This window comes from Dasypus novemcinctus, chromosome 12 (genome assembly GCF_030445035.2).
Source record: "Dasypus novemcinctus isolate mDasNov1 chromosome 12, mDasNov1.1.hap2, whole genome shotgun sequence".
Lineage (NCBI taxonomy): Eukaryota > Metazoa > Chordata > Mammalia > Cingulata > Dasypodidae > Dasypus > Dasypus novemcinctus.
Window position 1 is genome coordinate 33,763,594 of NC_080684.1, and position 25,457 is coordinate 33,789,050.

The window sequence follows — 25,457 nt, forward strand, 5'->3', positions numbered from 1 at the left end:
CTGTCGACACTGTGAGGACTGGGAGCTAAGGGGGTTCTGTCCCAGCTCTGCCACTAAGCAGCCACCTGTGACACTCAGACCAGAACCAGTAGTTTTTGTTTTTTTTTAAGATTTATTTTATTAATTTCTCTCCCTTTCCCACCCCCACCCCAGTTGTCTGTTCTCTGAGTCCATTTGCTGCATGTTCTTCTTTTTGTCTGCTTCTGTTGTTGTCAGTGGCAGGGGAATCTGTGTTTCTTTTTGTTGTGTCATCTTGCTGTGTCAGCTCTCTGTGTGTGCAGCCCCATTCTTAGGCAGGCTGCACTTTCTTTTGTGCTGGGCGGCTCTCCTTACGGGGTGCACTCCTTGCGCACTCCCTATGCGGGGACACCCCTGCGTGGCAGGGCACTCCTTGCGCACATCAGCACTGCGCATGGGCCAGCTCCACACGGGTCAAGGAGGCCCGGGGTTTGAACTGTGGACTTCCCATGCAGTAGGCGGACACCCTAACCACTGGACCAAGTCCGCTTCCCAGAACCAGTAGTTTTTAATCTTGTGGGTCGTGGACCCCTCAGTTCTGATGAGGGCTATGCCCCACACCCCCCGCGAAAAGTGTACAATTAAGTCTGTATGTTCAAAGGTTCTCAGAACCAGATGCCCATCCCATGGACATCCTTGGGTCATGGACCCCAGGGTTGAGGAACTATGGACCAGGTGACCCCTGAAGTCCTCCCCAGAACCGATGTTCTTCCTTTTGCAAAAGATCAAGCAATTTCCCAGTGACCCAGAAGAAAGGGCTGGGTGCGGGGTTGAGTGGGAGCCTCAGCCTGCCAGGGACCTCGGAGGCACACAAGCTCTACCCGCGAGGCTGCCTCCTCCAAGACCTCGAGGCACGCCTGCGCAGGCTTCTGCGGAATAGAGAAGTGCTCTTCTTGTGATGGTGTGCTGTATCAGTGGGTGGAGATCTGCACAATAAACAAGAAAGCACTAAACTGCCGTTCTGGGAGTCCTGCTACGTTCTAAATTAGAGGGACAAGAATCTCTCGAGAACACAGGCAATGCCTAATAGAAGAAACAAACCAATATGTCAAGCCCTCAATATTATTGCAAGTAATTATAAACCTTATTCTTCAAAGATTGAAACTTAGTGGTTATCATAGGTTCTGAGGAGAGGGGGAGGGAAGAGTAGAACAGATAGAACGTAGGGCATTTCTAGGGCATTAGAATTGTTCTGCATAATCTTGCAATAATGGAGACAGGCCACTTTAAATTTCATCAAAACCTATAAAAGTGTACAGTTCAAAATGTAAACCAAAATGTAAGCCATTGGCTCTGGTAGGCAGCAATGCTTCAATATTTGTTCATCAATTGTAACAAAGTACCACCTGCATGTAAAATGTTATTAATAGGGGAGGAAAAGGGGAGGGCGTTGGGTATATGGGAATCCCCTATAGTCTCTATGTGACTTTTCTGTAACCTAAAGCTTCTTTGAAGATAAAATGGAAAAAATAAGACACTCAGGGAATATACAGAAGAAAATGTCACTACCTACAAGACAACAGATAATAAAGTGATAAAATAATGTCTAAAAAACTTTGTTTTTTATTTCGTTGAAAATTTTTTTGGTATTTTATTTGTTGTTTTTAAAATTTATTATTTCATTTTCTTATTAATTTTATTTGGTTATTTTGTTGGCTTCATTTTTGAAGAGGTTTTGGATCACAGAAGGGTCACAATGGTGACAGAAGAGGATCACTGGTGTGGGTGTCAGCACTGGGGAGGTGAATGGGGAGGGGTTCAGCTGGGGCCTGCCTCTAAGAATATGACTATGTTCAAGTGCTCAGGGGACAGTGTGTTGATGGGTGGAGATCCACGCAATGACCGAAAGCATATTGAATTCCTATCCTGGGAAGTTCTGCTACATTCTCTAATAGGACAGCAAGAATCCCCTGAGTATAAGGGCAGGGCCTTAGTAAAGGAAAACAGACCATATACCAGGTACTTATGTACTTTTCTTGTGAAATTGAAACTTAGCCTAGTATTATTAATATATATTGTTGGAGAGTTACCTCCTAAAAACTTCCTTGTTGCTCAGATGTGGCCTCTCTCTAAGCCAAACTCAACATATAAACATACTACCTTCCCTGCAAACATGACTCCCGGGGATGAGCCTCCTTGGCACTGAGGGATTATTACCAAGCAAGGACTAGCAATACATCTGGAAAAAGACCTTGACTAAAAGTGGAAAATATTAAATACAAATGAGCTTTTATGACTAAGAGATTTCAAAGTGAGTTGGGAGGTCTTTCCAGAGGTCACGCTTATGCATATCTCAGCAGGATCTCATTGAATGCCACAGTAAACAGTGCCTCAGACAGCAGGACTCCTGAGGGCTCTAGAGACATCCAGGCACTATAAGCAGGACAGACAAGCTCAGGAATTCTGCACTCTGTCAGTGGGTCTTATGCTGGAATTTATGCTCCACAGTGTAACAGATTTAGACTCATTTATAGTTTCCCTACACATGGTTCATCATTAGTACAATAATTCTTAAATATAGTCCCAGAGACTTAGATCTTTCATTTATTCTTGTGCTGGTTGAACCCTGAATCTCAGCAGACTTGCAATACCTACTCATCTACTGTCCACTTCATTAGACTCACCCAGGACAACTAACATGGAGATGATGATGGACAACAACCATCCCGAGGAACAGAGGGTTCGCAACTGCAAGCAAGATAGCCCCAACCATCTGCCCCATGGGATCTAAGCTCTCTCTCAATTAGAAACAGAGTGGGCTTCACCATCTCCAAATCCTCAAGATTGGGGAATGAACCATGGACTAAAGTAGACTATTTTTTTTTACTATAGACTTATTATTCTAGCAATGGAAGAACTTTTTTTGTTGATATAAAGGCAGTGGCACCAGAGGTTCTGAGGGGAGGGAGAAGGAAGAATAGGAGTAATATGGGGGCTTTTTCATGACATTGGAATTGTCCTGCATGACAATGCAATGATGGATACAAGCCATTATATATTTTGTCATAACTTACAAAATTGTACAGGACAGAGTGTAAACTATAATGTAAACCATAGTTCACGGTTAGTGGCAATGCTTCAATATGTGGCCACCAATTGTAACAAACGTACCACACTAATGAAGGATGTTGTTAATGTGAGGCATATGGGAATCCCCTACATTTTTAAAATGTAGCATTTAGGTAATCTAAAGCTTCTTTAAAAATTAAAAAAAAATAATTAAAAAAGCTCTCCCCTAGGTTCCAAACTCAGTGTGGCAGGAGGTTTTAGCTGAGCCATCTGTGTTCACTGATAGAGAAAGTCTCATTGAAACGGATGCTCTGTTGACCTTGAGAAGTCTATTCTCCTGCCCCTGGGAGGGGAGTTCTCTCAGCCCCTCTTAGATAGAACCTCTCCTGGTTTCATAGTCTCAGGGATGAATGAATAAATTTGATTCCCTCACCTGGTGGCCAGCTGGGAGGCACAATAGCCCTCCCCCTGGCTATTATTGAAAAACAATACGTTGATTCTTGTTATTCACAGTGGTCAAGTTTTACAAAGTGGCCACAAACACTGAATTAGCAGATACTGACCCATAGCTCCTGGAGCGATACAGGGTTAAATTCCTGCAAAATGTTTGAGGGTCCATAGTTCCAACAACCAATCATACATAGTCTTGTTTTATGTGTTTCTGTTTGAAGGCATCTCATTTAACATACGCCTTTGATTCATGAACATTAAACTCACTCTCCCGCACGTCAGAATGAGGCTGATCTAACACAGGCATTTTTCTCTTAAGGCACAGCTTAGCCTTCCTGAGCTTAGAACACTGAATAGAACTGCAATGCTTTTCTTGGGGGGGGGCGGGGGCATTTTAAACAGCAAAATCATCAACAAAAAGCACAAAAAATGGAAACCATTGCACTAAATACACTGTGAAAAGGACAAGAAACAAGAAGGCATCATCTTGTCTGACCTCAGCTGGACACACGTGCTGGGTGACTCAAAATTTACCCCGCTCTGGGCTGCTCCGTGCATGCCCACCAATGGACATCAGTATTGCAAGTAGGTGAATTGCAAATTTGGAATGGGTGTATAATAAAGATTGAGCATGTATCAAAATACGTAAATGGACCATCAGCTCTCCTTTGTGTGCCACTAATGAAGAAGACTGGAGACATGGCAATCTGAAAGTGACAGCTAATCCCAAAGATGGGTACCGTTACCAGGTAGACCAGCATCCAAATCCCATGTGCACATGCTTAGTCATGTGCTCCTATGTTCACAGGCTCATGTCTAGGGAAGATAGTAAAAATATTCAACAAATGGTCACCCAGGTACAAACCAATCAGGGTAGATGTCAGCCATGAACATCTGGCTGGATACCTGCTCTGCTCAGGTCCTCACTCACGGCCACCTGTGCCCAGATGTGCACCCATTACCCATGCACATTCTCTGACATGTGTTGGGACACATGCTGCTGAGCAACACACAATTCATGCAACAAGCCTTGGAGCTGGGGGCACAGGGGCAGAGAGCCTCACTCAGCTTTGGAGGGAACTTTTAGATAAATTTAGGGTGAAAGGATGCAGACAACACGTGGGCAACAGATGGGCATGTGCAGAAAGACGCAGCCTGACCCTGACGGGGAGGGTGTGGAACTGTGGGAAAACTGGGGAGGGCTCAGCGGAGGCTTCTCCCCTGGGGGGACATGTGTCTTGGTCTGTCTTAAAGGATATGACAAGCCTATGTCAGAGGACAGGAGGCTAGGAAAACAGCCTGGAGCAGACCAGAACAAGCTCAGATGTGCGTGTGAAACAAGACATTGTCTATATTGCATCCCCACTCCATTCTCACCCAAGTCCAGAAATTACATTTATTTTCTTCAGAAGAGCATAGAAGGCTGAGAAGGGGAGTAAGGTATCCGATCTGGCTGGAATGGAGTGTTTGTGGCAGGGAAGGAGTGTGTGAGTCCATCCTGGAAACAGTAGGCTGCTGGTCGGCTGGAGGGGTCCAGGTGAGGGTGGGCAGAACACAGGGGGACTGTCCAAGAGGCGAATGCAAAAAGGCCAGAGGGAAGACAAGGGGACCCCAGTGGGGCCAAGGCAGTGTGATGGAGGCAGGAGAGCTGGTGAGAGACGGCAGGTGACTTCATGAGGATGGGGACCCCTGGGAGCGCAAAGGGGCAGCACAGGCTGTCGTGGGGTGGGGGAGCTCATGTGGGGGATAGAGGGCTATGAGCTCAGTTCTTCAGCCTATGGGAGAACTGAGACCAGAGCTCATGTGTGGGGGTGGTTTAGAGTCAGGCACGTGCACCTGGAATGGAGCAGGCACCCGCCTTAGACGTTTCTCCATGAGAAAGCCAGCGGTGTAGAAGCAGCACAGGCCGCAGTCAGATGGCCTGGCTTTGCATCCTGCTCGAATCTTGGCTCAGCTTCTCACTAGCTGTGCAACTTGGGGCAAGTTCCTTGACTTCCTGTGCCTCAGTAGCTTCATCTGCAAGATGGGGATAGTAATAGCTCCTACCTCACAGGGCTCTTGTGAGGATTCAACGAGTTAGTATACGGGAAGTGCTTAGATCAGTGCTTGGCACAGAGTTAACACCACGTAAGTGTCAGCTGCTATTATTATTATTATTATCGTAATTATTATTATCTACCATGTGCCTTGCAGCCACCTCGGGGAGTAGGTGGAGCAGGTATTAGCATCCTCCTTTTAGAGAGGTGGAAACAGAGGCTTAGGGAGTTCTGAGACCTGCCCACGGTCAAATGGCTTAAGGGAGGCCAAGGCGGGACCAGGTTTTGGGTCTTCAGAGTCCCAAGTGCACCTGCTTCTCCAGAGGCTTGGGGCCAGGTGGAGGAGGGAGGCGGCCAGCAGAGCTTGAACAGGGCGCTGCAGCCATCGAGCTGGGAGAGGAGGAAGGGAGGGGCCAGGGCTGCCCAGAAGGCACTTCTGTGGCTGGGGTGCGGGGGATGGGAGCCGCGTGAGTGCCTGGCAGGGCACCCCCTCTCCTTTGTGCCCCAGTTCCTCTGGGGTGAGCTCCCATTCCACCATGCCAGCCACAAACCTACTGAACGGCTATCCTGCCCCCAGATGAATGACTCTGATGGCCCCAGGGGGCGGGGAACTGTGTCCCATCCAGCTGGCTCTGGGCTGAGCTCCCAGCCTGCGGGAAGCTGCAGGAAGAGGGGGCGGGCAAGGGGAGACCTCCCGGATTCAGACTGCGTGCTCATTTCCTGGGTGCGTCTGCCAAAGAGGGTCGCCAGGACCTGGGGCCGAAGCCTTCACATAGCCCAGCCCATTCTCTCTAAGCTTGGAGACAATTATTTGCTCAGAGAACCACCCGCCCGTCCTGTCTGTGCCTCTCGTCCCTCTCCGCCCCCACTCATTCTACCACCCAGCAGCTAGATTCCACTCCCTCCAACATGCCACGCGCAGACCCCCTGCCCCGGCTCAGCAGCCCACGGGGGCTCCCTACCTCACACCCTGTCACAGGCACAGCCTGGGACCCAGGGTCGCTTCGCCCACGCTCCCCTCCACTGGTGACTGCTCAAGTCCGGTGCCTGCTCCCTTCTTCCTGAACGAGATGCCTCCTGCCAGCTGGGGCTGTTCTCCCCATCCCTCACTGCCTTAAAAGGCTGGAGTCCAGGGGAGCAGATATGGCTCAAGCGGTTGAGTACCTGTTTCCCACATGCAGGTCCTGAATTCGATTCCTGATGCCTCCTAAAAACAAAAAAGCAAACAACAAGCAAAATGAGTGGAAAAACCACCTTAAGGGAGGTGATGTGATTCAATGGTTGAGTTGAGTGTCAGCTTCCCATATACAAGGACCCGGGTTCAATTCCTGGCCCCAGTACCTAAAACAAAAACAAAAACAAAAAAACCCTGGAGTTCAAAACCCCTCCTCCAGGCAGTCCTTGTGGATCCAGGGTCCCCAGCTCTCGTCTTTTTTTCTGTGCATCCCCCTCCCACGTAGCCTTTACACTTTTGGGGTGTACTAATTTCTCCTGCCTTTCTCTGAGGCCTTCTCTAGGGAAGCTTATCAGAGAACACTGAGAGAGGAGAGTAAATAAACCAACTGGGCCATGGGATCCCCACAGCGATCTGTGAAACTGATCATTGCAGATGTAGAAACAAAAGTGCAAACAAAAATTATTCATGTAAATGGAATAAAACATTTTGGCTATAAATCCAAGAGCCATGCAAATGCAACCTACTTAATAAGCAAGTTAACGTGGTTTTTTTTATAGTGTCCACGCTGAATGTTGCTGCTCCGTGGGGAATTTGATTCTCTAATCTGACCTTCCCCCCACCCCCCATCCCCCACTAATCCACAGATGAGTAAACAGTGGCTCGGGGAAGTTGGTGCTTTGACAAGTATCCCCTGGAATTTAATTCCCACGAGGAAAGCTGGGCGATCCCGGACAGGATGCCAGCTCCCAACCTGTCTTCTGCACTAGCCCGAGAGACATCCCAGAAGCACGGGACTGTCTTCTCCCACCCTGGAATCTCCCCCAGGTCTCAAAGAAAGGGGACAGAACTCTCTGCCTCAGGGAACAGTGGGCCCAGCTGTTTTGTTTTGTTTTTTCCACTTAGGGTCCCTTCCTTCTAGTCTTTCCTTCCAGACAAAAGGCAGGAGCCTCCCTGGGGCCCACCCATCCTGTGGGTGGCTCAGAACTCTCCTCCTTCCCCCTCTATCAGCTTCCTCATCAACAGCACTGGGCGTTTCACCCTAATGGCCAGTATCTGATGCACGCATTCACAGGAAGGCGGTAATCACTTGTAAACAGCTTCATGAGATGCTTCTCCCAGTCACTCCTGCATTGGAAGGGTCCAGAGGCTGCCCATTCTCTGAGGGCAGGAAACTGTTCTGACACCCTCTCCCCTCTGTATTCGCTAAATATTTGCTAGGTGGATCAATAGCAAGGGACATGAGTGGGATGATGTTTGCAAAGGAATTCCTACTGGTCCTTTTATTTGGTAAGCACTGATTATTTGGTAGCTCTTATGATTCTTTTGAATTGTGAGTCTTTCAATGTAAGGGATAGTCTGAGCGGAGAGATTCTTGGAGCTTGGGACCTCCGGGAAACCACTTGCTTCCTCTTCTCCATCATCAGCCCACACTGCGTGCAAATGTGGGTCCAAACAAGCCAGGAGAAAGACGGGAAAAGAGGATAGGCTACTTTCTTCATTCCATTTTGCTCTCTACTTTTAGTGATTGATAACCTTTATTGAACATTAAATCTGCTCCGTATTTACTGAGCACATGGATTACCCCATGTAATCGCCACAATTATTTATTTTCCCGTTTGTGGCTGGGGAAGCTGAGCCTTAGAGAGGTTAAATACAGCTGTACTGCTCAGCGGTGGAGTGGAATTCAGGCCCGTGGAGCCCTGGCTACTACCTGCTGTTATCTTAGGTGGAGGCAGGCCCAGAAGATTCTGAAAGTCAAGCCATCTCCGCTCTGTCTTGATGCTCCCACAAGGGACTAATCATCTGACCTTGGAGCCTGGGGCTCAGAGGCTGGTCCTGGGCTCTGAGGAACGCACCGAGGGAGAGGCTGGCTGGGGGACACGGGCCCCTCACCCAGGACTCACAGCCTAGGAAATGCAGCAGCGAGTGTCAAGGGGCAGCGGAGCCCAGGGCACAGAGGAGAGGAGAGGAGGCTGAGTCGGGGGTTTTAAGCAGGGTTTGGATAGAGGAGAGAGATTTGGATCAGAAGAGAGTGGGGGAGAAGGTGTGCCAGGCTGAAGAGGAAGTTTGGCAAAACTAGGCGGGTGTTGAAAATGGGGCTCTGGTGAGATGCCCTTGGCTGAGCCTGAGTGGCCAGGAAGGAGGCTGTGGGCTGGGCCGGGAGTGGGGGCAGCAGCGGCAGGGGTGCTGAAGGCTGGGCTGGAGAGTTGCCAAGGACTCGAGAGATATGTGCAGCCAGCAAACCGTGGACGGAGGGCCACTGTGTGGGGACCCGCTTCGCAGAGCTCTGAAAGGCTCGGGTACTACACCCCGGACAGGATGCCTGGCACAGGGCAGGCACTCAGGAGGAGGAGGGAGGAAGGGGGAGGATGGAAAAGAGCAGGGAGGGAGGGAAGGAGGGAAGGAGTATACGAGGTGGTCTCCGTTCCTCAGAAGTGACTACTCTCCTTACAGAGGAAAACTAAAATGACAAGGCCTTTCACAGGACCCTCCCAGGAGCTGCCACAGAGTTGCTGCCTCCAGCACAAGCCAAGAGTGTTCTCAGGGCTAAGGGAGATGAGCAGAGCTCAGCCTGGCCTATGCTATCTAAGAGGACTTCCTGGAGGAAGGCAGGATGGGGGGGGGTGCTAGAACAAGAGGTGGGGGTGGGGAAGGGGAGAGGGATGAATGGAAGATGGAGAGAGAGGGTGTTGGGAGACATGGAGAGGGAAGGTGGGAAAGAAAGGATGAGAGAGAAATTCTGGTGGTTTATAAACAAGGAAAGCAGGGAAGCAGACTTGGCCCAGTGGTTAGGGCGTCCGTCTACCACATGGGAGGTCCGCGTTTCAAGCCCCGGGCCTCCTTGACCTGTGTGGAGCTGGCCCATGCGCAGTGCTGATGCGCGCAAGGAGTGCCCTGCCACGCAGGGGTGTCCCCCGTGTAGAGCAGCCCCATGCGCAGTGAGTGCACCCCGTAAGGAGAGCCGCCCAGCGCAAAAGAAAGTGCAGCCTGCCCAGGAATGGCGCCGCCCACACTTCCCGTGCCGCTGACTGACAACAGAAGGGGACAAAGAAACAAGACAACAGAAGGGGACAAAGAAACAAGACGCAGTGAATGGACACAGAGAACAGACAACCGGGGGAGGAGGGGGGGAATTAAATAAATAAATAAAAATCTTAAAAAAAAAAATCACATAGTCATTTAAAAAAAAAACAACAAGGAAAAGCAGCATAGTGGGTGGGTGATGGGATGGATTCCAAGCCAATCACCTAAACCAAGTGAGGGGACCCCCAAACCAGCCTGGCTCCAGATTTTCCTCTGTCTCCTGGGCCCAGACATAACCAAAAGCTGCAGCTCACCCCTGGGGCCCTACTGGGGCAGCGGGAGGGGAGGGGGCAACCAGTGGAGATTTGGGGGCAAGAGAAATCTGGAGGAACAGAGCCATGCTCACTGGGCCAGCCCTCTTGGGATCTCTCCAGCCTGAGTCTGCCCCAAGGCCTAGAGCCAGCCTACCCTTGGTTTGCAAGGGCCTGGAGAGATGCAACAGGAGCGAAGTGTCACAGTGACAGCAGCTTCTTTAGTGGAGCCCTAAATCGACAGTTCCTGTCCTCAAGTTGTGCCTAGTCTTATTAGCAGATGCATATTGGAAGACAGACAGAAATGACGAAAGGGCCCACACAGGAATCTTTGCTTTGAACATCCAGGTTGCATGCGATTTTCTCTTGGTCTTCTTTACACCCCCTTCCAGTTGAGTTGCCAAGTTTCTTAGCCACCTGCCCCAACTCCATCATCCTTTTATTCCCTCCCTCATTCTCTCCAGTCCTTAAGGGGCTGGAAGGCTGTGAATTATTGTGGGAATTTGGAGGGAGCTGGAGGGTGGAGATCCCATTTCTGCTCCCTGGTGCCACAGTTGGCTGTGCTGGGAGGAGAGGCCATCAGTGGGGCGCATGTCCAGAAGGCCGGGGGGATGGGAAGATGCCGAACGACCTGCCCCTTTCTGGGACAGAGGGGACACAGCTATGGTAGGAGGCCTCAGCGACTCCACGCAGTGGCCTTCCCTGACCAGGGAAATCCACGTACCTCCTTTCCTTCCCTGTCCCTGAACCTCCAAGGAGAAGCCAAAACCCAGAGAAGATTAATCAGGATGGGGACTGTGAGGTGCCAGTGACATCCCCCTGGAGAGGCTGGGGCCTGGAGCAAATTACCCTATAATAGCAGGTTAATTAGATAAGACCCAAATTACATGAGCAAGGCTTGCAAGCCCAGCAATTTGAGGGTTTCATGTTGTTTTCAGAGATGAGAAGGGCTTGATCTCTAGCTCAGCAGAGAGAAAATGATTTCTTGCTCCCAGGCAAACCAAGCCCACGAATTAAGTTCTTGGCGGCCCACCTAAGAGCCCCAGTGGCAAGCACATATAAGGGCACCTGTCCGTCCTCACGGCCACCAGCAGAGCCTGTGTGGGATTTCACCCCGCTGCCTCCTGCCTCCATCTCCATCATCTCCAGCAACATGAGCCGCCAATTCGCCTCCAAGTCCGGAGCTGCTGCCAAGGGGGGCTTCAGCGGCTGCTCGGCAGTGCTCTCGGGGGGCAGCTCGTCCTCCTACCGGGCAGGGGGTAAAGGGCTCGGCGGGGGCTTCGGCAGTCGGAGCCTGTACGGCCTGGGGTGCGCCCGGAGCATCTCCCTCAACGTGGCCGGCGGCAGCGGGAAGAGCGGCGGTTATGGGTTTGGCCGGGGCCGGGCCAGCGGCTTTGCGGGCAGCATCTTCGGCAGCGTGGCTCTGGGGTCCGCGTGTCCGCCTGTGTGCCCGCCCGGAGGCATCCATCAGGTCACCATCAACGAGAGCCTGCTGGCCCCCCTCAACGTGGAGCTGGACCCCGAGATCCAGAAAGTGCGCGCCCAGGAGCGGGAGCAGATCAAGGCTCTGAACAACAAGTTTGCTTCCTTCATCGACAAGGTGGGTCTGCTGGGACCTGGGGGATCCATGACCAGCCTTTTTCTTCTCTTCTTAGAATGTGAGATTTTGTTATAGCCGGACGGATTGGGGTTAGCTTTGAGGAGGAACTTACTGTGAACAAGGCTTTCCATGGTCAGGGTAAAAGCCTCTCTGTGCAGTCTTCCAGAGAAAAGACAGAGGCAGGTCGATCTCTACTGGCAGGGCCTTATCAGGGGCTCTAACAGGAGAGCCGCAGGGCAGAGACCTAGTCCTGGTTCTCAAGGGCCAGCTTGGTGTCGTTGCTAAGCCTGGGGAAAAAAAAATCCAGACCCCAGTGATGCTTGTCCTGCTCCCATTGTGTGCTGGTTTTCCCATTAGTCATTTAACCCATGATCAGGAGCATCAGCGTGTGGTGGCTCCGGGCCCTTGGACTGTGGGCCCCCACCACGGGCATCTGTTTCAGCGGGCTCAGGAGGTCCTGGAGAGGCCCCGCAGTGCGTGGCGAAGGGGCCTCTGCGGTGCTCTGAAGTCAGCCCTGGCTGCGGCCCCGGTGCCCTTGCTGACCAGCCATGTGGCTTTGGGCCCCTTGTCCTTGTCTCGGAAATGGAGACAATGACCTACCCTTGGGTGCTTGTCAGGTTTGCAAAGGAAAATGTTCGTGAAGGTCTGGGTACGATGCCCGGCACATGCCACGTCCCTCGGAGACGCTGGTGGTTGGACGTTCCTGCCATTTTCATCTCCAGAGGGCGAGGGGAGGGCGCCTGGGAAGGCGGCGAGCCTGAGGTCTGGTTCACGCAGGCCAGAGAGGCCCCTGCCCTTTGGTAGAGAAGAGATCCTTATTCCATTTACAGGGTCAGCCGAGGCGAGGAGGAAAGGAAAGGGGAGGTGGGACCCTCGGCCTCCTGGGTCCCCACCCGACACAAAGCAGAGGGCCCTGTTACCGGCAGGCCCCAAGGACGGGTCAACCCAGGACAGAGCTCGTGATGGGGACGGTGCAGGGCCGCCCCCGCGTGGCGTCCCCCTGCAGCTCTGGGGTCCCTCCTGGAGGAGCCCCTGCTGCCCTCTGCCCGGCATCAGGTGCTCTCGGGGTCTCTGTAGTCTCCTTTTCTCTTCTAAGCCATTCAAGTTCTGCAAGATCAAGGCCTTCTGAGGACTGGGCTCTGGGGATGGGGGTGGCCTGACCCATGGCTGGACGGCTCCAACTTTATGGATGGGTGAAGTCTGGAAAGAAAGGTGCGCTCAGCCACCTCTGGTTCCTTTTTACAACAAGGGGTCCTAGGCCAGGGGAAGGAGGCTCAAAGGTTTGCGTGGTTCCCAAATAACTTCAGTCTCTGGAAAGAGTACAATCCCTTGACCTCAGGCAGCCAGGAAATGGGTCAATCGTCTCAGCCATCCAGGTGTGTCCAGCAGTACAGGTGTGTATTCTGGTGTCCTAGATGATAGAGTTGACTGTGGTTAATGTTCAGCTCTATGGATCCACCGAAAAATTCTAGATTTTCCAACTAAACAAATTTCTGGATGTTCTGCTGGAGACCAGCTGTTTGGTGGATAATTCCCAACCAAAGCCAAATCCTGGGTGATTTTCCCATGCCCCATGTTTCTGACTTTAGGAGCACAACCTTGTTTAGCTGTACTCATGTAGATCAAGGAATTTAGATTTTAAGTATTTTCCCCCTCCCCAAACCAAATAAGAAATGTGTGTGCAGACTGTCTCTTGTCAGTTTCCAGGTGACAATGGGAAAGGGAGCTCCAGGCTGCTTATCTCTGTCCATGTGCTATGCTGGCTCTAGCGAAGAAGAAGGTTCTGATGAGCAGGACACAGGGGAGAGGGTAAAGCTGTGAGCAAAGAGGGAGTTGGGCCTGAGGCAGGAATTTAACATACCTCATTTGAGCTCTGGCCTATTATAAAAATGAAAAGCAGACCTCCTTTCCAAAGAGATGGCCCTGTCTGACTCCTGTCCTGGTATTTTCAGGCATTCCCATGTCCTGAGCTGGTTTGAGCATGAAGGGTTCTGAATTCGATGCATGGGTGTTTGGGACACATGTCTGGGTTCAGTTCTGGGCTCTGCCTCTTTTTAAATTGCTGGACCTCGGAAAGTTGCTCAACTTCCCTGAGCCTCAGTTTCCTCTCTGTAAAGTGGGGTTGGTGATTCACCTGCCTCATGCAGCAGTGGTGAGGGGTAAAGGAGAAAACGCAGGTAGAGTGCTTTTTGCCTGCGAGCCGTAGCTGTGACTTTCCTTCGGGGGCTCAACTGTTCCTGGGATTTGGGCTCCAGGTGCGGTTCCTGGAGCAGCAGAACCAGGTGCTGGAGACCAAGTGGAACCTGCTGCAGCAGCTGGACCTGAACAACTGCAGGAAGAACCTGGAGCCCATCTTCGAGGGCTACATCGGCACCCTGCAGAAGCAGCTGGAGATGCAGTCCGGGGACAAAGTGAGGCTAGACTCAGAGCTGAGGACCGTGCGGGACGTGGTGGAGGACTACAAGAAAAGGTGCGTGGGGAGGGGCTCCCCTGGAGCTGGCTGGCCCCACCTGCCGCCCTGAGCTTATCTTGCAGGAGTGGGCTCCTCGGGGCTCCAGGCACTTATCCCAGTTTCTGCTGGAGGAGCTTGAGCTTTCTGGAGGCAGGGGACAGTGTACCTGTCACACCAAGTGGGGTGGCCTCAACCAAACTCTAGAACTTGTTCCTTGGCTCCTCCAGCCTCTGGCCTGGCTCCTAGGCCCTCTGTCCAGCCGGCTGGGCAGCACTGAGGGTTTTCTCTGACTCTGGGGTGAGGGAGACCCTGGACCAACCTCTCCTGTTCTCCCAGAGCTTGTGGTTCCTCACCAGTAAAATGGAGACGAGTGTATCTCCCTCCCATATCTGCTGTGAGAAGTAACTGAGGAAATGCTTCTGGGAGAACTTTGTAATTTGTAAAGCTTTATTTAAAATTTGGCAGAACAGCCAGCTTCTTTTATCCCATCCAAGATTTCTCACAGGCATTGTTTCCACAGGCTCTTCCCTCATCTCCCATGCTGGATCTCCAACAATCTCCTTCATCCCAACTTAGATATCATGTCCCCTCCTCCAGGAAGCCTTCCTTGCCTGGCTGCCACCTGGTCCCATGCAATGTGGCCTCTAAGCATCTCTGCCCCTGGACCAACAGGCTGTTCCCTATTCAGGGTCTTTCCCGGCAAACGAGGGTTCTCAGTAAGATGTGCTCCACTTAACAAGTCCTGACATCTCCGCAGGTATGAGGAGGAAATCAACAGGCGGACAGCTGCAGAGAATGAGTTTGTGCTGCTCAAGAAGGTGAGAGGGCAGGCAGCCCCTGATTCCCAGCGGCCAGCCTGGGACAGGGCAGACCCGAGCCTACCACTGGGCTTTGCCATCAGTCAGAGAGTAAGAAGAGGCAGAAATAGTCAGGGCAAAGGCAGAGAAAACCACAATGACGGACTATGCAGAAAAAAGAATCAAAGGCAGGGAGGATGACGGAGAAGCACGTGGGTGTGGTTTGTCTGTAGAGAAGAATATCAGAGAGGCTCCCTCTCCCCCGAGGATGAACAACGGGGCTCCATCTGCAGCCAGGAGGATCTGGCTCGGACAGCAGGGGGGATGGCCGTGACAGCTGGCCTGGCTGCGGCTCCCTTCCTTAGAGGAGCACCCCATCCTGGGCAGGGAGTGGAGCCTAGGACGGGGTGAGGCTGGCTGTTTGCTCCTCCGTCTTCTTCCCCATGAGTCACACAAAGGGAAGAGGCCTGGTGCTCCGACCCATGCAGGACACCCAGCCTGGGGCGCGTCTCGCCTTCACGGCGGTGATGGGGGATGCTCGGACGTCTTGCAGGATGTGGACGTGGCTTATGCCAATAAGGTGGAGCTGCAAGCCAAGGTGGACTCCATGGACCAGGAGATCAAGTTCCTCAGGTGTCTCTTTGAAGCTGTAAGTCTGTCCTCCATTCCATCCATCCAAAGGCAGCTGAAAACTCTGTTCTGGAGCCTGGGAAGGGCATAGAGGAGAGGCTCTAAATCTCTGCCACCTGAATGGGAAGGACATGGGTCAGGGTCCTCTCTCCATGGCAGTGGGAACTTGCCTGGGGCCTGGAGGGAAGTCACTTTGCCCAGGGAGGCGACAGCCTTGGGTTTCGGCCTTAAGTTGGCCTCGCCGGAACTGGCTGGCCTGGCCTGGGGGAGGCGGCCCACTGCTGGCCTCAGACAGTGGCCGAGCCCTGGGACCAACCCCACTTCCCCTCCAGGAGATCGCACAGATCCAGTCCCACATAAGCGACACGTCCGTCATCCTGTCCATGGACAACAACCGCGACCTGAACCTGGACAGCATCATCGACGAGGTCCGCACGCATTACGAGGACATCGCCCTGAAGAGCAAAGCCGAGACGGAGGCGCTGTACCAGACCAAGGTGAGGCTGGGCTGAGCTGGGCCGGGGAGGGTGACCCCAGGGAGCCCCGGTTCCCAGAGCAGGGGCAGGGTCCGGTCAGGCGCCCAGCACGCCCTGCCCTCCACGACATCGCCAGCCCCGAGACGTCCCCGACGCCTCCGACCCGCTCACCGTGCTTGTCTGTGCGGTCCCCAGTTCCAGGAACTGCAGCTGGCAGCTGGCCGCCACGGGGACGACCTCAAAAACACCAAGAACGAAATCTCAGAGCTTACCCGGCTCATCCAGAGAATCCGCACGGAGATCGAGAACGCCAAGAAACAGGTAAGGGGACCGGTCGCCGGTGGTGGCTGAGGAGGCCAAGTGGCCGGCCTCCCGGTCTCTGCCCTCAAGAAGGGGGGCCAGGGGGAGGTCACTGCCTCCTGCAGATGGAGCAGGACATCCCTGGACCCCTGGATGTACCCCACCTCCCGCTCACTCCGCAGACCTTGGTTGGGAGCCGCCTCCCCAGGAAGTCTCTGATTCCCAGGCTGGTCGGGCCCCCACCCGGCCCCCGGCGATGTGCTTTCCTGGCACCTGCGCTTTCTCTGTACTTGTCACGTACCTGTAACTGCCCCACACAACACCTGCCTGCTCCCTCTCCTGCCCCAGCCCACTCCCCAGACACGCGCTGGCCTGAAAGGCCTTTGGAGGCAGGGAGCTGGCTCCCCTGGTCACTGTGGCTTTCCTAGCATCCAGCACAGCACCTGGCACACAGCAGCAGTTTAGTAAATATTCGTTGCTTTAATGATTGAGGAGGAGAAACGAGCTCAGGGATCACCCATTTAGAGTGCCCTCAGCAAATATTTATTAAGGATTTAACTATGGGTGTCTCCCTCTCAGGGATGGAGAATCCAGACTCAGCTTGGTAGGTGGGGAGACAAGATGAGCATATGTAAGAACAAGAGCAGCGGCTCTCAACGTTGTCACATTTACTTCTCACAATGACCCTGAGAGGCAGTAGTTACAGATGAGGAAACTGAGTCTCAGAGAGGTTAAATGGGTTAGTGCTGGTCAGTGGCACAGCTGTGATCTGGACTCCTAGTCCAGTGCTCTTTCCACTATTCCATGGGTTTTGACGTTAGTGGCCATGTGGCTTTGGACTAGCTTCTTGACCAAGCGTCAGAGGGTTTGCAAGGACTGCGTGAGCCGAGGTGCAGGCAGCCCTGAGGTCATGCTGGGCCTGCCGTCGGCGCCTGGGGAGGCCCAGCTCCTCCCGGGGAATTGGGTTCCGTGCACCCGAGGAGCTGCCGCCGTTGCTCCACCACATCAGCCAACGGTGAGCTCTCCTCCCCGCCTTTAAGCAGCTCAGGAGCAGAAAGGCAATCTCAGGCTCGTCATTTGTGTCCTCAGCCCAGTGTCACTAAGTGTATGTCTTGGCCCTGGGCTGAAGTGCTGAATCAGTGGTCATCTTGGGAAGGCACATCGCCACAACCTGCCAAACACAAGGGGCTGGAGACAGAGTGGAGAGGGGAGGACTTTCCAGCCCCAGGAGGGGTTCCCACACTAGAAGAGAAGGCTGACGGGGCGGTGGGTGGAGGTGGGTGCCTCTGCCCGGAATCTTAGAGAACAAGAGACGCCTGGGGGTGGATGGCTCCAGGGGCCCCTTCTAGTCTCCTGACCGCTCCCATCCTACGTTTAGGCCTCCAACCTGGAGACGGCCATCGCCGATGCTGAGCAGCGGGGGGACAGCGCGCTCAAGGACGCCCGGGCCAAGCTGGACGGGCTGGAGGCCGCCCTGCACCAGGCCAAGGACGAGCTGGCCCGGATGCTGCGTGAGTACCAGGAGCTGATGAGCCTGAAGCTGGCCCTGGACATGGAGATCGCCACCTACCGCAAGCTGCTGGAGAGCGAGGAGTGCCGGTGAGGGCGGGCAGGCTCCTGCAGGAAGGCCCCAAGGGTTGGAGAAGAACCCGAGGAAGCCTAGCACATCCTAATCCGGAAAAGAATAACAGCAGTAATTAACAGTGCCTATCCGGGCTGACTTCATAGCGGGCACGCTGTACAACTGCCTTACAGGGACTGGCTCGTTCAACCCTCACAACTCGCCTGGGTGCCGTGGGAACACCCCTACCCCCTGCTAAACCACATCGCTGGGTTAGACCTTTGAGCTCCATCTTTCTTACGTTCACACTTCATGTGAGCTCGTCAGAGACGTCCTGGGGCAGCCACTCTGCTGCCAGTGGGTGGCCTGACCCTGGGGCGGGGGTGGGGGGGGGGTGGTGTGGTTAGGCTTGAGGCTCTTCATGCAAACTAGCATTTGATTGTGCTGTTGCCTGGTGACTCCAAAGATACCAGGGGTTGGTCTCAGAGCTTCTCAGGTTCTGCAGAGCAAGCCTGGGGCTGATACACCCACCGCAGCCTGGCAGGGGTCCTGAACTCCGAGGACTGCACTGCAGCCTGCAGGCAGAATAGCCTGTGAGCAGGACAACTGCTCTCTCTCATTTTGTTCCTCTCCCTAACAGGATGTCAGGAGAATTTGCCTCCCCTGTCAGCATCTGTAAGTACTTGTGGGCTTTGTCCTTCAATTGTAGAATCTGGAATCTGAGTGTATAAGTGAGGACTGTCACAACCAGAGAGGGAAAAGCCTTGCCTAAGATCACACAGCAGCCACATATGGCAGAGGCATGGCCGGAAATCAGGTCTCCTGACTCCCAGCCCAGGGCCCTCTCCTCCTTATCACCCTGTCTCTCTGTTCCTAGGGGATGGCACCTAGGGAAGGCTATTGCCACGGGGGTGGGAAACAAGGGGACGTCTTGCAAGAAAATGACTTGTGGATCTGTGTGAGACCTGGGGGCCACATTTGCAGGATGAAATTGGATCTGGGCAGGAAATCAGAGGGGGCTGAGGGACTCAGTGGATGGGTGGTGGTGGGCGGGGGTGCTTGGAGGTCAACCTGGCAGTATTGGATCTCTGGGTTTCTTGGTGGGACTGGGAAAGTTAAAACAGAGCATCCAAAAGATGCTGTCTGTGGGACAGCTGGCGGGAGAGAAAGGCTGGAGGCTGGAAAGTTTAGCAAAGAGACTAAGAGAAGGGGCAGTGGGCGGGTGTCCAGGCAGGTGGGTGCACTGGTGCCTGGGCGAGGAGATGAGCCTTTGAGCTTTCATGGAGCAAGAATCGTTCAGACTGGGTGTAAGCGGAGAGACGTGGGGGCTCTTTGGGATCATTTCTCCAGGGGAAGGCTGGGACCAACCGTCCCTCCTGGGCACAGAGCCCTCCCCGGCCCAGCCCCCGGCTGAGCCTGAGTGGGGGTCACTGGCTGTCTCCCTGCAGCCGTCATCAGCAGCACCAGCGGCAGCAGCGGCTACGGCTTCCGGCCCGGCTCGGTCAGCGGTGGCTACGTGGCCAACAGCAGCAGCTGCATCTCTGGAGTGTGCAGCGTCCGCGGCGGGGAGGCCAGGGCCCGGGGCAGCACCAGCGACTACAAGGATGCGCTGGGGAGGGGCTCCAGCCTGGGCGCCCCCTCCAAGAAAGCCATCCGGTAGAGAGGGCTGCTGCGCCCGGCTGCCGCTCCGTGACCCCCGCTCGGGCTCTGACCCTGCCATGTCCCCAACCACCGTGCCTTCCGCCTCCACCCTGCCAGCCGTCTCTGTGCCTCCGGCAATGCCCATGGCACCCGGTTCTCCCAGCCCATGTCTCCCTGAGCCTGGACGTTATGGACTGCTAAGCTTGGCCAAATTCTCCCCGCAAACCCCCAGTTTTCACCATCTTGGCTGCGGTCCCCCTAGCCTGCTCCGGCTCAGCTTCTAGCTCCCTGCCTTTACTCCTCTCCCCAGCCGCAGGCTCAGTCTCTAACTACCCGTCTGGCTCTCACACCGACGCCTTCTCCCACCTGGGGCCTCAGTCCCATCTCCTGCTTGTGTGAGCAGCCGGCTCTGTGTTCAAGCCAAGGAGGACTGACGGACAAACAGCCACGAATCGCCCAGTCCCCACCCCACCCAGGCTCATCTTACGACTCATCGAGTGGGACGCAGTACACTCAGGGTCTCTTTCTTCACTCTCCTGCATCTGGACGGAGGGGAGGAGGCACCTTTCTCTTCTGGGTTCTTAAAGTCCTTGCCTGTTGCATCCTCAATAAACAGCCCAATGAACAGCACAACTGGTCTCTGAGTGTTTGAAGTGTGTACCTGCACCTCACTTCAAATGTGTGCACCACTCGCTCCCAGACACTGTGGACTCACACACGAACATGCACATGACACGGATGTGGACACACACAAAGGGGCCACCGCGTCTTGCCTGTGCAGCCTGTTTTTCTAGGTGACTTTTCTTGGTAGAGCACTCAAAGGGAAAACTCTAAGAATGTACTGGAGGGCCGGCAGAGCTACTGGAAGATGCTAATCTTTGTGACAAATCTTCCCGGAGGAGGGAAGTGGGAGCAGAGTCTGGGAGAAGGGGAAGGGCACAGGGCCAGAGAAGAAAGGAGAAGCAGGAAAAGGGCGCCTCTGCGGCTCGGTCTGCGGCTTCCAGCACTAGTGCGAGCCGTGTCCAGGGACAGACGCTGCCGCTGCTGTGTTTCTGACAGGGCCACGGCTGCTTTCTGGGAGCTGAATCTTTCTTAAAGGGAAAGCGGGGGCTTGATGAGGGGGAGCCACATTTCTGGGACCCTCTCCTTGCTGCTCAGAGGCCTGGCCTCTGGGGCTCCCATAGGAGGGCTGGGGCTGGAGGGAACCCCGCGCTCTGGACTGCTCTCCTGGAAAGATAAGTTGGGTGACGCGTTTTTACACCTGAGACGGAGCGTGCTGCGAGCTGGGGCTGTGCCAGGCTGTGGGCCTCAGTGACCATGCAGTATCTGTCTCCCGGGCCCGCTCCTGTCGACCCAGGGAGCCATTGCGGTGAGGGCCAGTCCTCCCCTGTGGTGAGGAGGGATGGAAGGCGTGGACGGACAGACTCCCCACACGACCTGCGTGAGCCAGCCAACTTCAGCCAGGAAAGGCCTGAGAGCTTCCAGAGCATCAGCTGCCTCCCAGGCAGGCCTGCTGCAGCTGTGTCCCGCAGCTGGAGGGTCTTTGGGGGTGCAGGAGGGGCAGCGCCTTTGTGGGTAGATGGGACTCAAGGTCTCTGCTATTAGCAGTACGGTCTAGTAGCAGGATCACCACGCTGATGGCATTTCAGGGGGTTGTGCAGAGGGTTTCCATTTGCAGAGGAGCAGGGGTCCTGGCATTAGGGACGGGCTGTGAAGTCGAGGGGGGGAGGATTTGGCATGAAAAGAGGGCGTGGGATGGCAGATCAAGGCGGAAGGCGTGGAGGAAGGGATGACGCTGGGCTGTTGGCTAGAATGTTCAGAGAGGACCTAGGGCTTAGGGCGAGGCCCCGCAGTCAGCCCCCCCTCAACCTGGGCGTCCCTGGGCGTCAGCCTCACCGCGCAGCAGCTGTGGGGAGCGTGCCAGCACATCCAGACCCAACCGGAAGTTTGCTTCCTTCACTGGTAAGTGGAGGCTTTGTGTGTATTTCCAGATACTGCCTTTTTTAAAAAAATTCTTTTTAAAGTTTTTAAAAATTTAATTGCCTTAAAAAAAAAGATACATAGATGTAACAAAAAATATTACATTAAAAAATATTAGAGGTTCCCATATACCCCACACCCCACCCCACTCTCTCCACATCAACAACCTTTCATCAGTGTGGCACAGTCTTTGCATTTGGTGCATACATTTTGGAGCACTGCTGCACTGCAGAGATAATAGTTTATACTGTAGTTTTTACTCTTCCCCAGTTCATTCAGTGGGTTATGGCAGGATATATAATGTCCAGCATCTGTCCCTGCCATATCATTTAGGACAACTCTAAGTCCCGAAAATGCCCCCACTTCACTTCTTCCCTCTCCCTGCCCTCAGCAACTACCATGGCCACTGTCTCCACATCAGTGATACAACCACCATGCCAGGGAACCCAGAGTGCCTACAATTGCAAAAAGGAGAATCACATCCATCAACCATGTAGGATCTAAGCCCCCTCTCGATTTAGAGGTGGAGTGGACATCGCCATCTCAGGTCCTCAGGATGGAGGAATACAATATGGACTAGAGTGGACTTACTGGTATTCTACTATAGAACTATTGTGACTCTAGTAGTGGAAGAAACTGTATCAGACATTGTCTTTTCTTCAGTGAAGGAAGGAGCCTACATGCATGCTGCTGTGCTCTGCTGCTACCCTGCTCCCTTGCAGCAGTAAGGACTGAGGTAGGGTAGCAGAAAGAACTTTCCTGCTGAGAGATTTAGAAGAGATAGGTAGACTCTCAAGTTTGGTGGTGGAGGCATATCTGCATGCTGTCAGATTATGGCCCGTGTTTGGGGAGGGAGTGAAGAACTCTCCCACGGTCCCTGTATGCCCCAAGGCTCACAGGGGTCTCCTGGGAAAGCAGGGTTATGTTGGGTTCTGAGCCTGTTTTCTAGAGCAACAGGACTAGCAGCCCAAGGAAGTGGAGAGTGGGGACAAGTGGGGAACAGCTCTGAGGCCCAAGGCAGGGACCCAAGTGAGAGACTCACCTGGTGTGGAACTGAAGTCCAGGCAGGACTTGGAGGGTGATTTTACTTTGGGGAGAAAGAATAATTATGACAATGGCTAGCAGGCAGGGTGGCCACTCTGTCCTATCTTGTGAGGCTACTTGGCCATTTGGTGGTGCTTGCCAAGAGCAGTCATCCTTCAGACGGGCTGAAAAACAACCGAAGACCTTTAAAAAATAGTGAGGTCTGACCCCTGTCCCAAACCAACTGGGCTAACAGGGGTGGGGCAAGCAGTCACTAGTGTCTTGGGAAAGTTACTCAAGGAATTCTAATCAGAACCAGAGAAGGATTCTGCAATCACACCCAGATCCTGAGGAAAAGAGCAGTGTGATCGATTAGCAATGTCTGCCATGGTCCCGGGTGGAGGAAGCACTGGCGCTCATTTGCCCGCTCTGATGTCGCCTACCTGTTGCTTTACAGTTTACGAAGCACTTTCACTCCTATTATCTGAGCACAGCACCAGGAAGGAAGGCTTGTTGCTATTACTATTTTGTAGATGAAGAAATAGAAGCTCAGAGCCCCTGTCCATCACTACCACCCTGGGCTGGAGAAGACCTCAAGGTTGCCCTGTCTATCACCTGTCTTTGAGGGGGTTCAGGTGAGGAGTGGGTGCAGGCCTCTGGCTCCTGAGCCTGAAGAGGAGTTTGTCCTGGGCGGTGCTGCCACCTGCCTGTCTGCTCCTCCCACCTGGCAGGTCCTAGGAGGCCCACAGTTGGGTAAGTGCGGAAAAGGCCTGGGTGCTGCTGAGAAAGGTCGGCACGGCCCTGACTCCTTGCGGTGCCCCGATTTCCTGATGGTCTCTTGCTGTAGGGCACCGATTGCTCTGTTTCCTTCATCAACACAGGAACTGGGACCTGTGGTGGGCTTGTCTAAGGTCACCTAGATTGTCAGGGGCAGAGCGGGCTTGGAGGAGCAGCTGGCGACTCCCGGCCCCATGCTCTTCCCAGCACTCCCACAGAGGGTCAGCAGGGAACTGTGTCCCCAAGGTGGGAGGAGGATTAGCCACCTGCAGGGAGAGGCCTGGAGGTCTCTGGGGTGGAGGGAATGCTGGGAAACAGCAGGGAGGTGAGCCCTTCACGACTCAGGCATCCCGAGGAGGGCGGGGAGTGGACCTGGGGCCCTGGGGCGGGAGGCAGAGGAGGCAGCAGCGCCACGGCAGAAGCAGGGCAGAGGCTCTGCAGGAGGCCAGTCGGGTCTGCTCCCAGCTGTTCGAGAAAGGCCTTTCTGGCCCCAGCCTCTGGCTCCCTGAAGCCCGGCAGGAGTGGGGACTCCTGGCTGCAGGAGGTGGGAAGGAAGGGGCCTCTGGAGGTGCCCCGGGAGGAGGAAAAGGGAGTCAGGCTCACTCTGCGGTAGGCAAGAGGCCCGTGGCCCGTCCTGCCCTCAGGCGTGGAGGGGCCTCTGGCAGGAGCGGGGGGCTGCCCCGGAGACCAGCTTCCTGGGGGGGAATTGGGGCTGGGCTTTGACGTGGGCCCTGGCAGCCGAGCTTACGGCTGAGCCCGTCCCGGTCTCTCCCTGGAGGGCAGGGGGCCTGGGTGCCCTTTGAGTTCTGCCTGGCGTCTCGCCCCGCAAGCAAGAGGTGCCAAGAGGACAAACTGGTGCAAAGGAATAAAGTAAAGTATGAGATACGCTTGTAGAAGCTGAAGCCAAAGGGGGAGCCACGGAGGGCCACGGGGCACAGAGCTGTGTCCCGCCCTGACTGAAGGGCCAGGGTCAGGGTCCAGGGCACTTTCTTTTTTTTTTTTTTCAATTTTTGATTATTGTATTTTTTAAAAAAGATAAATAGATCACACGAAACGTTACAAGAGAGGTTCCCATATAGCCCACTCCCTACCCCCCACCCCGCTTCTCCCACATCATCATCCCCTCTCGTCAGTGAGGCGCAGTCACTGCGTTCGGTGAATACTCCCCGGAGCACTGCCACACCGCGTGGACATAGTTGCACTGTGGTTCACCCTCTCCCCAGGCCATCCCGTGGGTTATGGCAGGCTGTACAATGTCCTGCATCTGTCCCAGGGCACTTTCAAAGGGCTCCCACGGCAGGAGGGGGCAACCTAGGGGCCGACCTACACCTGCCACCCGGCCTCCGACCCCACAGAGAGGAACCGAGATGTCAGTAGGTCCGCCCCCAGGCGTGGTGGAGATGCTGGGCTGAAGGCAGAGGCCGGCCCAGGACAGCTCTAGAAGTAGCTGGGCCGCTCTACTGGGTAGTGTGAGAGAGTGCCCGGAATGGGGCTGAGGGTCAAGGGCAGGGCCAGGGGTCATCCGAGGGCGAGAGGGGACTGTGGCTGGCCATGGCTATGAGAGGACAGGGAAGGGGAGAGGAGGGGTAGGGGCGAGTCGCAGCCTCTTCACAGCAGGAAGGTCTCCTCACATGCAGGGAGCAGAGTCCCGGGACACGGAGCGAGCGCTCTTTGCCCCCAAGAGCCCTTCTCTTTTTCCCACCCCACCTTACTAGTCTTTCCCACCACCTCTCCCGCACACTGCCCAGGGACAGCATCTCCTTCCCTTTGTATGCACAGCCCGTGTCTGGCACGCGGTTTGCACTCAGCCAGGCTGGCGGGATGACGCCCCCCTCCGCAGGTCTCCAGACGCCAGGCTGCCATTGCGGATACCGCCGGGAGCTGACCCTTGGGATGCCCACTAGGCCCGTGCCCTGCAGCCACAGCCGGGGCCTCCCTGCCGAGACCCCTGTTCAGCCCCTCTTCTCCACCTCTGAAGCCTCACCCCCTGGCCCTGAGTACCAGGCGGGGCCTGAGCGGAGGGAATGGAAACTGGTGCTCACGGAGCACCTGCTGTGGGCCAGACTCTCCCGTGCCTTCTCTGAGGGGGGCGTCTTTCCCAAGACAGACACACTGAGCAAGGGCCACAGAGCCAGCGAATGGCAGAGCCGGGATTGAGTGAGGTGGGTCTCTCCAAAGCCCACACTCTTTCCACC

General features: G+C 54.5%; 1 protein-coding gene and 1 long non-coding RNA gene across 3 annotated transcripts; one reads left to right on the forward strand and one right to left on the reverse strand.

The window, feature by feature from the left end:
- The first annotated feature begins 11,059 nt into the window (after positions 1-11,059).
- On the forward strand, positions 11,060-19,501 carry KRT71 (keratin 71). Its single transcript, XM_058308183.1, has 9 exons — positions 11,060-11,625; positions 13,881-14,095; positions 14,835-14,895; positions 15,428-15,523; positions 15,837-16,001; positions 16,176-16,301; positions 17,659-17,879; positions 18,482-18,516; positions 19,290-19,501. Exons 1-9 carry the CDS (start codon positions 11,179-11,181, stop codon positions 19,499-19,501), a joined length of 1,578 nt encoding a protein of 525 aa, XP_058164166.1. The 5' UTR covers positions 11,060-11,178.
- LOC111764752 (uncharacterized) lies at positions 14,187-20,270 on the reverse strand. Of its 2 annotated transcripts, none has more exons than XR_011650250.1 (5): positions 19,970-20,270; positions 17,851-17,949; positions 16,152-17,451; positions 15,675-15,986; positions 14,187-15,580 (listed from the first exon to the last, which is right to left on the reverse strand). It is a non-coding gene; the product is annotated as an uncharacterized lncRNA (long non-coding RNA). The 2 variants fall into 2 exon arrangements; XR_002797285.3 differs by having other exon boundaries at positions 14,188-15,580; positions 15,675-15,959.
- Between the last annotated feature and the right edge of the window lie 5,187 nt (positions 20,271-25,457).

Bases quoted from the DNA above. Each gene is read 5' to 3' on its own strand.
- KRT71 (XM_058308183.1), top strand. From the start codon at position 11,179: ATGAGCCGCCAATTCGCCTCCAAGTCCGGAGCTGCTGCCAAGGGGGGC. The intron at 15,524-15,836 runs GTAAGTCTGTCC...CTTCCCCTCCAG, and splicing joins TCAGGTGTCTCTTTGAAGCT to GAGATCGCACAGATCCAGTC. The intron at 18,517-19,289 runs GTAAGTACTTGT...GTCTCCCTGCAG, and splicing joins TGCCTCCCCTGTCAGCATCT to CCGTCATCAGCAGCACCAGC.